Genomic DNA, 16,325 nt, shown 5'->3' on the forward strand with positions numbered 1-16,325 from the left:
TTCTATTATAGTGAAGCCAGAGAAAACTTCAGGAATACCCTTTCTATGCCCGGAAAATGTATGGCTTCCTTGGTGTTTAGTATTTGTGGTTTAGCTTTGTTTGTTTGTTTACATCTGTATTCTAATTTGTATTAGAATAACAAACCCCTCCCAAACAAAGCTGGAATTGGGGCTGGGGGAGATGTATTTCTCTTAGAAATGCCACAGAATAGGAGAAGCTGGCAGCCTTGTGTTCTGTCTCCTTGCAAACTTGGGGAGAGGGAACATCAGAAGAGTAGATGCTAGCAGAGAAAGAAGTTGAAGGACTAACGGCTTACATAATCCCCTATATAATGGAGCAGGAGGGGCGTGGGGGAGTGAGGGGTTGGCCCAAGACTAATAAATGACCCTGGGAGTTGAAGCGGCAGGAGATCCTGAGGTGGAGTATCTTAGAGAAGAAAGTGGAGTCTGCTCAGGTAGTGACCTGAAAAAGTATCCTCGGCATGGGGAGGGGATGAAGTGGGACTAAGAAATAGGCTAATTGAGGAAAGAGGCTGAGCATTTGGAGGTGGGCGGTAAGACCTAGAAAGGGAGATAGAACCACAGAATGTCTCATGTACTAGTACATGGGATACCCATGAATAAGAAACGCATATTTAGTCAAATTCGTAATGACCAATTTTGATGAATGCGGTATAACTTCAGTGGTTGCAAAAAGTAGAAAGAAAAGAAAAGAAATTTTTGAGTTAAGAAAATTAATGCTCGGAAAAACCATCAATCACATCTGTCAGTGTGGAAGTTAACAAAAAACAAAGAAAAAACAAACAAATTCCAGGCTACTGTTTGAGAAATGATGATGGTAAGGTTAACGATGATAAATTACAGAGAGTGACCCCTATGCTTCTTAGTAGGATTATTAGAGTATTGCACCCTTCGTGATTTCCTGGATCTCCAACCCAGGATTCCTGTAAGCCAAAGAGGCACAGGGTCAGAGAGTGAACAGGGAGGACAGAGGGTGGTGTGTGGTTAAAGGGCCCTGGTTTTTAGGTCTAAGGTCTGTGAGTGGCCTCTGTTACCCTGCACTGGTAGTAAATCATCATTACCCCTCTGCAGAACCAAGGTGCTCTAGTGGGTAAAGTGCCTATGGGATTAATGAATTTACTCATCAGGTGAGAATTCGTCACTAAGAGGAAATATGAGCTGAATTTACACATGCAATATAAACTTAGCTTTGAGTTATCATTTATATGAATCATGGGTAAGATCAGTTGAAAATAAATATATATTCACCTGGCACTGTCTTTGGTACATTTTCAGTTCCTGTAAGAGCTTCTGATTTTCATCTTGTAACTTATTCCGGCTTAATGCTATTTCACTAACAGCTGATTTTAGTTTTTCAATAATGAATTCATCTCTTCCACTTGTTTCACAACTAGCATCTGGCTCGCATATCAACGGAGGAATTTCAGAGCTGCTGTCCCCTTCCATGCACTGTTTTTTACCATTTAGTTGAGTTTGGTAACTTTGTGCCTGTTTCTGGGGGAGATGAAAATTGTGAAAATTAAATGGAGAATATCATATTTAAGTTTACATAAAGAATGATAGAGCCCTGGTCTGTGAGGCTCAGTTGGTTGGAGGTTGTCCCATATACCGAAAGATTTCAGGTTCATTTCCTGGTCAGGGCACATACCTAGGTTGCGGGTTTGATCTCCAGTCAGGGCATGTATGGAAGGCAATCGCTAGATATTCTCTCACACCAGTACTTCTCTCTCTCTCTCTCCCACTCTCTCTCAAATCAATAAGCGTATCCTCGAGTGAGGAAGCTCAACAATTATTTCTGGAATTTTTATCTAGCAAAAGAATAACATTAGTATCTAAAGATTTTTTTCAAGTTTCAAAAACTTTAATAACAAAAAAAAGACAATTCCAAAAATAAATGCTACACAAATGAAAGCTTATAAAAAAGTGAAGGGTAATCATGAAACAAAACCCCTCACTATCAAAATATACTAACATCTAAAATCTAATGATGTTGAATATTCACATTCTGGGAGAATGTAGCTTATAATAATATAACTAGTGAAGTAGTGTTCTCCATGATAGGCCTGTTTCAAGATATCCCTTAATATAATTACTTTTTAAATCGATATTTTCTTAAACATCCATTTCACAATTCATTTAAATATTTTACATTCATTTATAAAAACACACTTTCTAACAACAGGTTATTCTGGGTTTAAATAATAATGAACCATGGTAAAATGCTTCAGTGATTTAAATGCTTTGCTAATGACTACAGCCATCACAGATTCTTGCACACTTATATAGCTACTGCATAATCAGAAGAGCTAAAGATATTTGTTACAATATTGTAATAGCATAAAAGTAGAAACAACCTGAATGTACATCAATAAGAAAATGATTGAAAAAATATCTATTATATACTAAGGTATGTATGGTATATCTACTATGTACTATGAAATACTACGCAGAATTAAGTAGAATTTTATGTAGTAACTCAAAATAATATCCTTGGATTATTTATTAAACAAAGACAAAAAAATTAAAAGGAAAAAATGTAACTTTCACACAAATACATTTTTTTACATGTTTGTACAAACAAAAGAAAAAGTAGTAAAGATAAATACCTAACTGTTAATAACAGTGTTTATATTTAAATGGATAAAAATACAGTACGAAATGAGGTTTTTTATTTTACATTACATTATTTTGTACTGTTGAATTTGGGGAACATGTATGACATATAATTCAAGTAACTTAAAGAATGAAAAATAAGTATATCAACCAAACAATATCAGCTTTTAAAAAAAATCCTCACCTGAGGATATTTTTCCACTGATTTTTAGAGTGAAGAGAGAGAGAAAGACAGAGAGAAATATCCCTGTGAGAGAAACACATAGATTGGTTGCCTTCTGCATGAGCCCTGTCCAAGGCCCAGGCCAGGGAGGAACCTACAACCGAGGTATTGGCCCTTGACTGGAATCGAACCCGGGACTCTTCAGTCTGCAGGCCAACTCTCCATCTACTGAGTCAAACCAGCTAGGGCCTTATTGGCTTTAATAAAAATGTGAAATTCCTTAGCCAAGCATTAAAGATGTATTACAATCTGCATCCAACTCACCAGGCTTACCACCCGCTACTCTTCACCACCTCCCACATGGACTCCCAGCCAATTAAACCATTTTCCATTCCCAAAATTTGCTTTTTGCTCTCTTGCTTCAGTGATTTTGTCCCTGCTATTTCCACCACCTAGAATATATTCTGTCTTGTCTCAGAACATATCCATTCTTCCAGGTTCAGGCCCAGTCCAACCCCTGCTGGAGGATGTTTCCTGGCTGAGTCCAAATTTTTCTCTTACTCCTTTGACTTCTAAAAGGATTTTGATCCTTTCCATTCATTTGTCATTGTTATCTGTAAATCAGGACATGCATTATCTCTGTGTCTAAACTGTAAAGTTCTTGAGGGCCCGGACAAAGCAACCCTAGACTTTCTAAGTGACTTGTCCACAGGCATGCAAAAACATACCGTAGTAACAATGGGCACTTTTAATAGCACCATCTTTTGAGACATGTTAGACTAAACTCACTGTTATAGATATTTCACGTACTTTAACCAATGTTAGACCTGCTCTGGTTATTTTCTATTAGTTGGCATTTCTACTTGTAAAAAGATTACAAGCTGAATGGCAAAGATAGCAGTATTTAACCTCTAATCTCTTCTCATTTAGAGGATAGTATTAATGTACCTGAAATTGATTGCACTTCTCAGACAATATTTTTTGTTGAGCATCTAAAGAAACCAGATGAGTCTGATATAGTATCTCTTGCTTGTCCCATTCTCTTGATTTTGTTCTAAATTCCTTTAAAAAAAAGTGGAGGGACAAACATAAATTGGAGAAAATTATTCATTTTGAAGCACAATGAACAGGGCTTCTTTCATTTGTACATCTTCATTTTGAGAAAAAAAAAGTGCATTTCCCCATTACAAAAACAGATCAAATCATCCATCTTGGATTTATTGCTAGATATATATTAATTTTTACTAGGACTTTGTTTAAAAATTAAGCATTTTATTTGTTAAAAAAAAAAAGCTTACTAATAAGGAAGTTTCGAGCAACTTTTTGCACCCAGCATTTCCTTTCTATTTCCTGAGCTAACACCAGGAGTGTTTTCCCTTCTTTCATTCTCTACACTCAGTCACCAAACCCGCTCCTTGTTTTTTCTATGGGACGGGGCTTGGACTGATTTAGTCACTGTCCCTGTGGCTTTCAAAACATGAAGCCAAGATCAACTCATCCTTGGGAACAGACTCTCAGGCCTCATTTAGGCAGCACCAGCTGGGCTAGCCTGGGGAAGAAGTGTGGAACCAGCTTGATACAGCAAGCTCAGTTCTTCGAGTTTTTGCTCAAATAGTGTATTCAGGGAGCATGATCATCTGTTCACAACTTAACTCTAGGATATGGCTTTGGGAATGCCAAAGAAAACTTCACTGCTCCTCAATTTTGCCTAGGGTTGGCCTCTGTATCTTATCTTCCTATCCAGGCTGTAAGCAACTTAAGGGTAAGGGCTACTTATTTCATTACTTTTGTATTCCTCATAGTGCCTGACAAAGTGCCAGACACCACTTATATTCCATGAACATACAAACAAAAGCATGGTATTAATAGTTCCTAGAATTTAAGCATGTCTCACTAAATTCTGCAAAGAAAACAAAATGGTTGGAAACAAACTCTATAGCTACTAAGTCTTTGACCATATATTATTGCATATAGATACATGGCATGAATGTATTGATGTTTTCAATGATTAATTCAGTAATTTTTATTAAGCGCCTAGTGCCAACCAGGTACTGTGAAGAGAATTTGGAAATATTTCATGATTACATTTTTTGAAAGAAATCAAGGACTATGTAATAAAGTAGGGAAATATACATGTAAGTAAATAAAAAAAAATACAGTATAAGTACAATATCAGTGGCACATAAAAGCCATGCAGAGGATGTCATGATTATTTCAGCCATCTCCAATAATATGTCAAATTTGAATATTTCATTTGGTCAGAGTCATTGGTGTTATTTTGGAAATTGGCTAAAATGACTGGGTTGGCTATGTTGGAAAGTAAATTTACTTATTTAGAGAATTAAAGCTATATCTTGTTTAAAATGAAAAGGAGATAGCATTTCATATTTTCTGTAGAGATTTGATTTTAAGGGATATTTGGGAAATTTTTTATTTTATAAATCTACAAGTTCCAAAGTAATCGGTGAAGAAAGGCTATAAAGTAGGAAGCTTTTATAGTAACTAAAGGTGACCTGAGATTGAATGGTGGTAATAAGGTTGGAGAAATATGGATAGACCCCCTTTTAAAGTATATAATATTACTTTATGGTAAATAGATGATAGTTGACCCTTGAACAACATGTTGATTTGAACTGCATGGCCCAACTTACACATGGATTTTTTTTCAATAAATACTGTAAATGTATTTTCTCTTTCTTATGGTTTTCATAATAACTTTTTCTTTTTTTAGCTTATATTGTAAGAATACAGTATATAATACATATAACATACAAAATATGTGTTAATTAACTACTTGCGTTATCAGTAAGGCTTCTGGTTAACAGTAGGCTATTAATTACATTTTGGGGAGAGTCAAAAGTACATGAATTTTGGCTGCATGGGGTGAGGTCAGCACTCCCAACTCCCTAGCTGTTCAATAGTCAGCTATATATTAAGGTAAATGGAGACAGTTTATTTAAAGTTATTGACTTTGATTCTGACACTCGACAATTTAAAATTTGGTACATGAAAACAGCATGCTTAGTAATAGTAACAAATTTACAAAATTTGGTTCTAGTAGAAAATAGGCAAAATTTCAAATCAATACAATGCACAAAAATTGATGTTTACTTTTATTCTAGAAAGGAGCCTTTGAAGTCAGAAGTCAAAATATTAGCAAGGATTTAGATATTTCATATCTTTCAGATAATACTATTTAGCATCACTGACCCAACAACCTCAATCTTGGAAATAATTATTTCCTAACATGCTTTAGGAGATAGGAGCAACGACCTCAACCACTTACAAATTCTACAACAGATAGAAGTGAGGCCAAGCAAGGCTAGAAATGTGTCACAGACATGTCAGCTGGTCCTGGCTTCCTTGGTCTTACAGCTGTATTGGTTTCAAGATTAGCTAGTAAGCACCTGCCGGAAGCCGGTCCATCTTTGCTGCTTGACACAGTCGCGGCTTCCAGCAAGCACCAAATATCCAGTACCTATGGGGCCTGAAGAGACCTGGAGAGCTTTATGAGGATTTTTGTAGGGACTGGTGGTCAGTTCAGGTTCCAGAGAGTCTGCAGACTTGCCTGAGCCTTCTGAGGAAGTTCTCTGTGGCTGGAAAGCCTTTTCTAGGCCTTTAAAGTTGAGAGTGGGTCAGGGTTATTAAAATTAGAGTTTCTAGTGGACGCTACATTATTTTATTTATATATTATTTTACATATTTACACACACACACACACATACACACACACACACACACACACATTTAATCCTCACCCGACAATATTTTTCTATTGAATTTTAGAGAGAGTAGAACAGAGAGGGAAAGACACAGAGAAATATTGGTGTGAGAGAAACACATCGATTGGTTGTCTCCTGCAAGTGCCCAGACCAGGGCCCAGGCTGGGGAGGAGCCTGCAACCAAGGTATGTGCCCTTGACCAGAATCGAACCTGGGACCCTTTGGTCTGCAGGCCGATGCTCTATCCACTGAGCCAGGACTATACACATATATTTTAATCCCTCTACTAAACATTGAGAAATGGAACAAACATTTCCTTAGTAATTACTGTATGTCAAGGACTCTACAAGCCTCCACCTATAGGATAGTTTAAACTATTTATTGTGAAAATTTTTATACTTACATAAAAGTAGAAAGTATAACAAACTTCCGTGTACCCTTCACTGGTTTAATTACCTTTGGCTTGGTCCCATTTATTTCACCTCTCTCTTAACCCTTTTTTGTGGGGAGTGTTTAAGACAATATCCAAACCTCATGTATTTTCACCCCTAAATGTTTCAGCACACATCTAAATTAATATATATATTTTCTTGCATAACCACAATGTCACCTGTAAGATATTTTCGGCCCCATTTATTGATGATGAAATGGAATCTCTGAGGTTAACAACGTGCCCAAAGGTCACAGGGCAAACACTAGTCAGTCATGACCTGCTTTAAGCTGTAAACTGTCCTGTTGTACTAGAGCGCACTGCTTCCCATTGCTCTATTACTCGAGCAGCGTATAGATGTTTGTCCCAAAGGAAAAGCTTAGTTGCAGACGGAAACTGGAACAGCCCATCTCCTACATGTTAATTTTTCGCATGGCTCTAAGTAAAAACAGTTGCGTGAAGTGTTTCCATAATTATACAATTAAACTGAAATTAAACTGAATCCACATAGTGTGCCTAAAAATTTTTGTACAAATATAAATGTCATATTTTGTGACTAATTTCCACTATAATTTTATGACATATTTTATGTAAGTATTTAGTTTCCTAAATGTAAAAAGTGTACACATAAAGTAGTTAATGTTAACTTAAGGTTTTCTTTGTCTGAACGAATGTGGTTTTCCCATTAACCCGCATGAGAGTCAGTCAGATGGGTCACCAGTGGCCCGACGGCTGCGTTTTCCGTGAAAGCACCTGTGCAGACGGTGCCCATCTTTAGCCGTCTCCCATGAGACTGGTCTGTTTCTAAAGCCAGTTCAGTTACCCCACTGCAAGCGCCGGGGGTTATGCGCGCTGCATTTTCCTAGAGGGTCAACTGTACTTAGTGGTAGTCATTTCGTATTAAAAGAGTGTGTCCATCATTTAGTAGAATACAAAATTTGCAGGAATTTAAAAACTCAAATCTCAAACTTCCAACAATGTTATTGTAACAGGCTGGTTTTAGGGCTGTGATCCAAGATTTTTTTTTTTCTGCTCTTAAAAATATTTAGGAGGAGCCATGGCCGGCAGTGCTCAGTGGTTAGAGCACCGACCTGTGCACTGGAGGGTCTCAGGTTCGAGGGCATGTACCTGGGTTGCAAGGTTGCAAGTTTGATTGCCCCCCTGCCCCTGGTTGGGGCATGTGCAGGAGGCAACCAATGGATGTGTCTCACATGAATCAACGCTCTCTCTCTCTCTCTCTCTCTCTCTCTCTCTCTCTCTCTCTCCCCCTCCTCCTCCCTCCCTATCCTTGCCCTTCTACTCTCTCTTAAAAAAAATCAATGGAAAAAAATACCCTCACTTCTTGGGTGAGGGTTAAAAAAATATATGTATTTAGGAGGAAAGTTTAAGAAGGATTGGTCATGGAAGAATGAGATGATAAAGTATCAAACCAGGCAATGAAATTTAGATAGAAGGAAGAAGGAGATGAGAGGCACTGGAAAAGGAAGGGGGAAACCTGGGCTGGAACATGAGGAAGAAGAGAAAGGACCAGATGGGAGATTCCTAAGAGTTCCTGCCTGGGTGATTGGGAGGTGCAGAACACCATCCACAAGGGGGAAGGAACTGAAATCGTTGGCTGGGGTTTGGGCTTGAGAACAATGAAAGAAATTGAGTGAGATACCACAATAAGGGTCAACTGGAGGTGAATTAGTAAACAACTGAGCGGCACTGGGAACTCATCTGATGTCAGGGAACAGGACTTTGTAGTAGATTCTCTATCCACTGTTACATGACCTGTAGGCTGAGTGCTCAACAGCACAGGGAAGGAAAATAGCTGGCTAATTTTTCCAAGGCTGGAACGTTAAAGGGATAAGAATGAGTGCATCTGTGACATAGTGACATGTTAGACCTTTCAAGGGACCGAGATTTTAGACATTCTAGGGGGGCAGGGGTTGGCAAACTTTTTGACTCGAGGGCCACAATGGGTTCTTAAACTGGACCGGAGGGCCGGAACAAAAGCAGGGTACGGTCTTTTTTTTCAATAGTTTTATTCATTTCAAACGGGCCGTGGGCCGTAGTTTGCCCACGGCTGTTCTAGGGGATACGTGGTGGCTAAATTGGAGTGGCACTACCTCTTTAAAGAAAAAGTCCTGACACTTCACACTCTGTTCTGAAAACTGCTGTGGGGCTTTACTGGGATTTAATTCCTAATAGTAAAGTAGGAATTAAAAGATTTATTAGATATTTGCTCTAACAGACCCAGGGATGTCCTTCAATTTCACTCAACGTCTGCAGTTTCTTTTAACTTTTTTTTTCTTTCCAAAAATGCTGATATGTGTGAAAGTTGATTAAATCAAAGTGCCTGAGTGGAAGGTACACTATGAAAATGTATTCAATGAGAAGTTGATCTGTAATGGTGTTCATTGCCATAGCTGCACATGCCGTGTGTACATTCGAGACAAATAGCCCTCCCCCCGCCACCACCACCACAAGGAAAATCGATCTTTAATACACGTGAAGAAACTAAGAAAACATAGCTCACCTCTAATTTCTGGTTCAAATTACTTGGTTCAAAGGGTGTTTCTTCTTTGAGATGTGGTAACTCTTTTCGTCGAAATTTATTTTGTTTCATCTGGTGTAATCTCAGTTTTTCAAAGCTATTAGTTAGTTTGGAAAACTGTAAATAATAGAGAATGTTAACATGTTACGATTACCGGTAATTCCTAACTTGATTTCACCAGAGTTCTTTCCTGGTGTACCTCTTTGAAAATTTAAGTCATGATTAGAAAATGCAGTAAAGCTTAAATGTTCCAATTAGTGCAAACAGAACCAGTTATTAAAACTAACTTATTGAAGCTGAACACAATTCAGCTCCCAGGTAAATTTGGGATTTCATTAACTGCACAGTTAAACAGTGACTCACTTGATAAATGTTTTGTTCAGTTTGGCTTATCCATATGTAGTAAAGCTCATAATTTTAAAAAGTCAAGTGTTTTCCTTATTTTTATTTAGTGCCATCTTGTGCTGCCAGCTTTAATTTCAGTGTCTCAGTCTAGAAAATAACCAACTTATACTTTATTCAGGAGAACGAAATACTGAATTTAAAAGATAGAAACAACAGAAATTGTTTACTCATGTTGATATAAAGTTAAGGAAATTTAAATATCAAAATTGATAAATTTCTCTTACCAAGAATTCTTTTTATAATTTAGACTATTATATTTTTGTTTCCTTTTTTTTCTGTCAAATAATAAAAGCAGCATGGTTTATCAACATCTGTGAGCAAATTTCTGTATGTTTACAAAAGATTTTTTTTTTGTTTTTTACTTTTTATTTACAAATAATTATAGATTCACAGGAAGTTACAAAGATATTACAGAGAGGTTCTGAATCCTCTTCACCCAGTTTCTCCTAATATTTACACTTTAATGAACTGTCCTATATAATAAAAGGCTAATATGCAAATTGTCCCCTCATTCAGGAGTTCAACCAGGGGGGAGGGCCGGCTGGCCAACCCCCTGTGGTCCTTCCCCTTGGCCAGCCCCAAACCTAATTGGGGTGGGGCCAGCTGGACCCAACCTGAGCACGAATTCATGCACTGGGCCTCTAGTGGTATAATATCAAACCCCGGAAATTGACATCAGTCCAATATATTTTTATTGCTCACTATAATCCCATGGTATGGATGTAACCACAGTTTCTTTTAATCATTCACATATTGAAACATTTCAGTTATTTCCAGTTTGGGGTATTATAAACAAAGCTATAGACAATGATGCTACTTTATTGATTATTAAGTAGTCACTTCTGCTATCTTTTTTCTCATATAATTAAAAAATTGAGATATAATTCATCTACCATAAAATTCACCCTTTAAACTATATAATTTATTGATTTTTACTATGTTCACAAAATTGTGCAACCTTCACAGTAATTTCAGAATATTTTCACTGCTGCAAAAAGAAATGTCATACCTATTCATAGTGACTACACATTTTCTCCTTCCCCAAGCCCCTGGTAACTACTAAAATCCACTTTTTGTGTCTATAAATTTGCTTGTTCTGATCATGTCATCATGATGGAATCATCCAATATGTGGTCTTTTGTGTCTGGCTTCTTTCTCCTAGCATAATGCTTTCAAGATTCACCCATATTATAACATGGACCAGTAAATACTTCGTTCCTTTTTATGGCTAATATTCCATTGCATGGACATATCACATTTGTTCATCCATTCATCTATTTATGAACATTTGGGTTATTTCCACTTTTTTGGATATTGTGAAAATGCTGCTCTGAACACTTGTACAGGTTTTTGTATGGGCATATGTTTTTATTTCTCTTAAATATATACTTAGGAGTAGTATATACTCCGGGTCATATGAAAACTCTCAGTTTAACTTTTTAAGGAACTGCCAAACTGTTTTCAAAATCATTTTCCATTCCCACTGGCAACATATAGGGTTCCAATTTCTCTATATCCTCATTGCACATGCTATTGTCCATCTTTTTTATTATAACCACCCTAGTGGGTGTGGAGGGATTATTTCATTATGGTTTTGATTTGCATTTCCCTCATGACTAATGATGCTGAGCATTTCCATGTGCTTATTGGCCATTTCTATATCTCTTTTGTAGAAATGTCTATTCATATCTTTGTTTTTAAATTTTGTCATTTGTCTTTTTATTGTTGACAAGTTATTTTTAGATTTTGGATACTGGTCACTTATCAGAAATATAATTTGAAAATGTTTTCTCCCATTTTGTGTGTTGTCTTTTGACTTTCTTGATGGTATCCTTTGAAGCACAAAGGTTTTACGATTTTGATGAAGTCAGGTCTATCAAACTTTTCTTGTGCTTTTGGTGCCAAATCTAAGATACCGTTGCCTAATGCAAAGTTAGAAATATTTACTCCTAATGTTTTCTTCTAAGAGTTTTACAGATTTAATTTTTACAGTTAGGTCTTTGATTAATTTTGAGTTAATTTTGTTTATGGTTTAGGAAGGTTCCAACTTAATTCTTTGTATTTTGTGGATATTCAGTTGTCCCTTTCCTGTTTGTTAAAAAGACAATAGTCTTTTCCCACTGAGTTATCCTGTCACCACTTTTGCTTTTTTTAAATTAATATTTGCCTGGTGTGTTTTTCTATCTTTTTACTTTCAATGTACACACATAGTTCTATTTGAAGTGAGTGTCTGGAATAGAGTACTGTATAGGGTTGTGTCATATTTTTTAAATTTACTCTGTCATTTCTCCATCTTTTAATTGGTATATTTAGACTGTTTTCATTTAATGTAATTATTGATGTTAGGGCTTAAGCCTCACTTGTTTTGTTTCATTTGTTCTCCAGTTTTTGGTTTTGTTACCGGGAAACCTGGGTTTGGACTGCCTGTTGCTATGTCCAATAATGAAGGCAGGGTTGAATCATATAAGGCATTTATTGAGAAGGCTAGCCAACCAAGAAATTAGGGCACTTACAAGCATCAAATCCTGCCTTACAGTAAGGTGCAGGGGACAGGATTATAAAGGGGAAGAGGGTAGGGTGAGGCTGGAACGGGCATCAGCTATTGTCCTTAGTCATTGGACGATGAGCTAATGTTGATGAGATGATGTTTTGACTCCTGGTGGGTCTGCCTGACCATGCTTATCGGTTCTGCTTGCTGGATTCACAGCTGTGTCACTCCTCAGTTGCTTCGCACAGGCCTTGAAAAGGAAACTTAAGAAAAACTTAACCCCCTCTTCACATATGAGAAACTTAACCCCCTATTCACATAAGTATATGTGTTCTAAGATTTAAAATAATATGATTATTTTTCACATTAATTCAGGTGCTCTATATATAATTATAGGGCCCCCCTATTAGTTTCTCTCTTTTAGTTTTCATGTCTCCATCTGGGTTAATTTACATTTTTTAGAATTCCATTTTAAATTACCTATAGTTTTTTTTAATATATCTCTTCATATAGCCTTTTAAGTTGTTGCTCTAGGTATTATGTTATATGTACATTGTTATATGTACATATGTACAATCTCTACTGGTGTTGAGATTTTGCCAGTTCAAATGAAGTATAGAAATGGTATTTCTCTTTATGCCCCTTTACTCTGATCCATTTATAACATTGTTGTCTTAAGTATTTCCTCAACATACATTAAGAACCACATTAGACATTGTTTAAATTTTTGCATCAGCTGTCAAACAATTTAGAAAACTCAAGAAAAGTCTATTATATTTAACCATGTTTTTACTCTTTCCAGTGCTTTTTCTTTCTTCCTGATGTTTCACGATTCTTTTCCATTTCCTTTCTGCTGAAAGAACCTCTGTTAGCCATCCTTTCAGTGAAGGTATATTGGTGACAAATTCTCTTAGTTTTCCTTCATTTGAGAATGTCTCAATTTCCCCTTCATTCTGAGACATAGATTTCTTGGACATAGAATTCTGGGTTGATATTTCTGTTCTTTCAGAAATTGAAAAATATTCCACTTCTTTCTGGCCTCCATGGATTTGGATGAGAAATCTCCTACCTGAATTGGTTTTTACCCTACAGGTACAATGTTACTTCTCTCTTTCTGCTTCCAAGATATTTTCTTTGCCTTTTAGTTTTCAGAATTTTGGCTATGATGTGTTCTTTTGGTGTAGGTGTCTTTGGGTTTATCACGTTTCACTAAGCTTCTTGAGTCTGTAAGTTTACATCTTTTGCCAAGTTTTGAAACTTTTCAGCCATTGCTTCATTGAATACTTTCTCATTCCTACCCTGCCCTCATTTCCTGGGACTCTGATGACACAGATCTTCAATCTTTTCGTATAGTACTACGTTCTGGAGGTTACTTTTCTGTTAATCTATTTTTCTCTCTGTTGTTCAGATTGGGTAATTTCTATTTTGCTGTTTTCAAATGATTATTTTCTCTATCCTCTCCATTCTGCTTGTAAGCCCATCCATTGACTTTTTTTTTTTTTTTTTTAGTTTGGTTATTGTATTTTTTCAGTTATAAAATTTATAATTGGTTGTTCCTTATAGTTTAACTTATTTGCTAAAACTTTCTACTTTATCATTTGTTTCAAGTATGTTTGTAACTTGCTCATTGAAGCATCTTTATACTAGCTGCTTTAAAATCTTTGTCAGATAATTCTAACATCTGTTTTAACTCACTATTGGCATCACTTGATAATCTTTTCTCATCTAAGCTGAGATCTTTCTGGTTCTGGTAAAGTGAGTGATGTTTTTATTGAAACCTATACATTTTTGGGTATTGTGTTATGACACTCTGGATTTATTTAAGTGTTGTGTTTTAGCAGTCCTCTTCTGATAACATTCCAGCAGGGAAAACGGCATGCTATCTCATTACTTCCAGCTGGCAGTGGAAGTCCAGGTCTTGGCCTTAGTTGGTAACCCAGGAAAGGTGCTCCTTATTGATGTTGAGTGGCAGTGGGACTTCAGGTTGAGGCGCGTAGGTGCCTTGTTACTGCTTCTCACACGGCCTTCAGGGATACTGTAGTGAGGTTAGGTAGCCTTGTTCTCACAGAGGGGTGGTGAGCAACCTGACTCCTCATTAGGCTTCCACATACCACTCCAGAGAGGAGGAGGAGGCATGCATCATCACCGGCAGATGAGCATAGGAATCTAGGCTCTCACATGGTCTCCACAGACACTATGGGTTGGGTGGTGGTGGGGGGAGTGGCTTTGTTAATGCCCAGTGGTAATGAAATTCCTGGCTCTTCACTCCATCTTTGATACCTCCCAGGCAGGGGAGGGTCTGGGCTGGGCTAGTCTGTCTACTGAGTCTCTGCTGGTGGGATGGGTTTGGGGTTGTAGTCTTTTTTCTGGCGTGTTTGGCTGCAGTAATCATGTTTAATCTTGCGAGGCTGTCTTTTCATTGGTCTTTTGGCTGAAGAGAGAAATCTTTCTTTGGGGCTCTTTTTGTTTGTTTGTGCCCACTGGAGTGTCTAGGTTGGCGGCTTCTCTGTTACTCAGTCTGGGACATAAGAGGCAAGTAGAGATCCCAGGGGACTCACTCTCATGTTGTTCCTTGGGTCCCATGGTCCTAATTGTCTGTCTCTTCTCTTTACTTCTCGGAGTCTCCTTATACTGTTATAAATAATGTCCAGGGTTTCTAGTTGCATTTAACAGGACAGATAGGGAAAAGTAAATCTCCTCCAGGTTTATAGAAGTGGAAATCTCAAAAAAATTTATATATATAACAATTTTATTATGGTTAGAAGGAAAAGAAAATATCCCCTTGGAAAAAAAAGCAATTTCTACAAGAAAGCTTTGGCAGAGTTGAGCTATTCAAGGCAGAGAGCAGTAAAGTGTATCCTTAATGTATTTTAGAAAAATGAAATTGTAAATAAACCAGGAATTTCAAAGAAGGAAGCAGTAGAATAAGCTAGCAAGAACAAAAGCATGTTTGCCACAAGACAGCATTTTCTGGTTAAAAAATGACATATTACTAGCTATTATACAAACCAAGTCAGTACCTAGTACTTTCTTCTCTTTGCCTTTTTACTTCCTTCCCTCTTTCTTTCTCTTCTGTTCTCCCTCCCTAATTCTCTTCTTTCCGTTCTTTTAACCAGAGAAGAAAAGAGAAGCAGAAAACAGCAGTGGAAGCAGATGGTTCAACAATAATGTAATGTTTCCAAAGTGTGTTCTTTGAAACACCTGTTGACGGTGTTTACCTTGTAATACTGTACTACAGTATTAGCAGGCTTGGGTTTAAAAATAAAAAGGGTTCCATGGTCAGATATGCTTAGAAGATGATGGATTTAAAAGGCTACATGCATGTGTTTAAAGCAGGACTTCTCCCAGCATCTAATATGCTAATATGCACTATGACTATCCAGGAGCAGAGTAGTAGACATTTCCTACACTCTCAGTATTAGCCTTTCACAGGACAAAGTTCTGGAAATTGCAATGAAGATATTTGTTGGTTAGTCAGCAGCCAGGCAAAGCATCAAGTGTCTAGGATTCATATACTAAATGACTGTTCAATACCTGTAAACAAGGCCCAAAACATTTTAACAACAGGCTTAAAAAAACATGCAAGAAATTAAAGATTTGGCAAGCATGACTGAACTAGTGAAATATAACATAGAGATCATATTCAACTTGTATCTATATATTTTCAAACTTATTCCAGATCAGTTATAGTGATTTCATATTTATGTTGCAATTTTAGAGCTTTATCTTTATAGAAAATGCAAGGTTGATTCACATTAAGTGTTAAATGTTTAGTGTTAGCCAGGAAAAACCATGTTTCATAATTCAAGCTACCACCTAGTGGCAGCTATTTAAATTGCAGGCAAAATGTCTAAGATTGATAAGATCATATCTATTACATGACATCAAATGTTTCATATTCCAATATTAATGGCTGGTAACCTCCCTAAAAAGGGTACTTACGG

The 16,325-nt window shown here is 36.9% G+C and overlaps 1 protein-coding gene across 1 annotated transcript in view; it reads right to left on the reverse strand.

Annotated features, from left to right (window-relative positions):
• Positions 1–16,325, reverse strand: part of DEUP1 (deuterosome assembly protein 1) — a 77,438-nt gene that overhangs the window by 41,989 nt on the left and 19,124 nt on the right. The window contains exons 4-6 of the mRNA XM_059710648.1: positions 9,471–9,605; positions 3,746–3,859; positions 1,270–1,515 (exon numbers count right to left, since the gene is read on the reverse strand). Of these exons, the coding sequence (XP_059566631.1) occupies positions 1,270–1,515; positions 3,746–3,859; positions 9,471–9,605 (495 nt within the window). The remainder of the gene's footprint in view (positions 1–1,269; positions 1,516–3,745; positions 3,860–9,470; positions 9,606–16,325) is intronic.

This window comes from Myotis daubentonii, chromosome 9, assembly GCF_963259705.1.
Source record: "Myotis daubentonii chromosome 9, mMyoDau2.1, whole genome shotgun sequence".
NCBI classification, from domain to species: Eukaryota; Metazoa; Chordata; class Mammalia; order Chiroptera; family Vespertilionidae; genus Myotis; species Myotis daubentonii.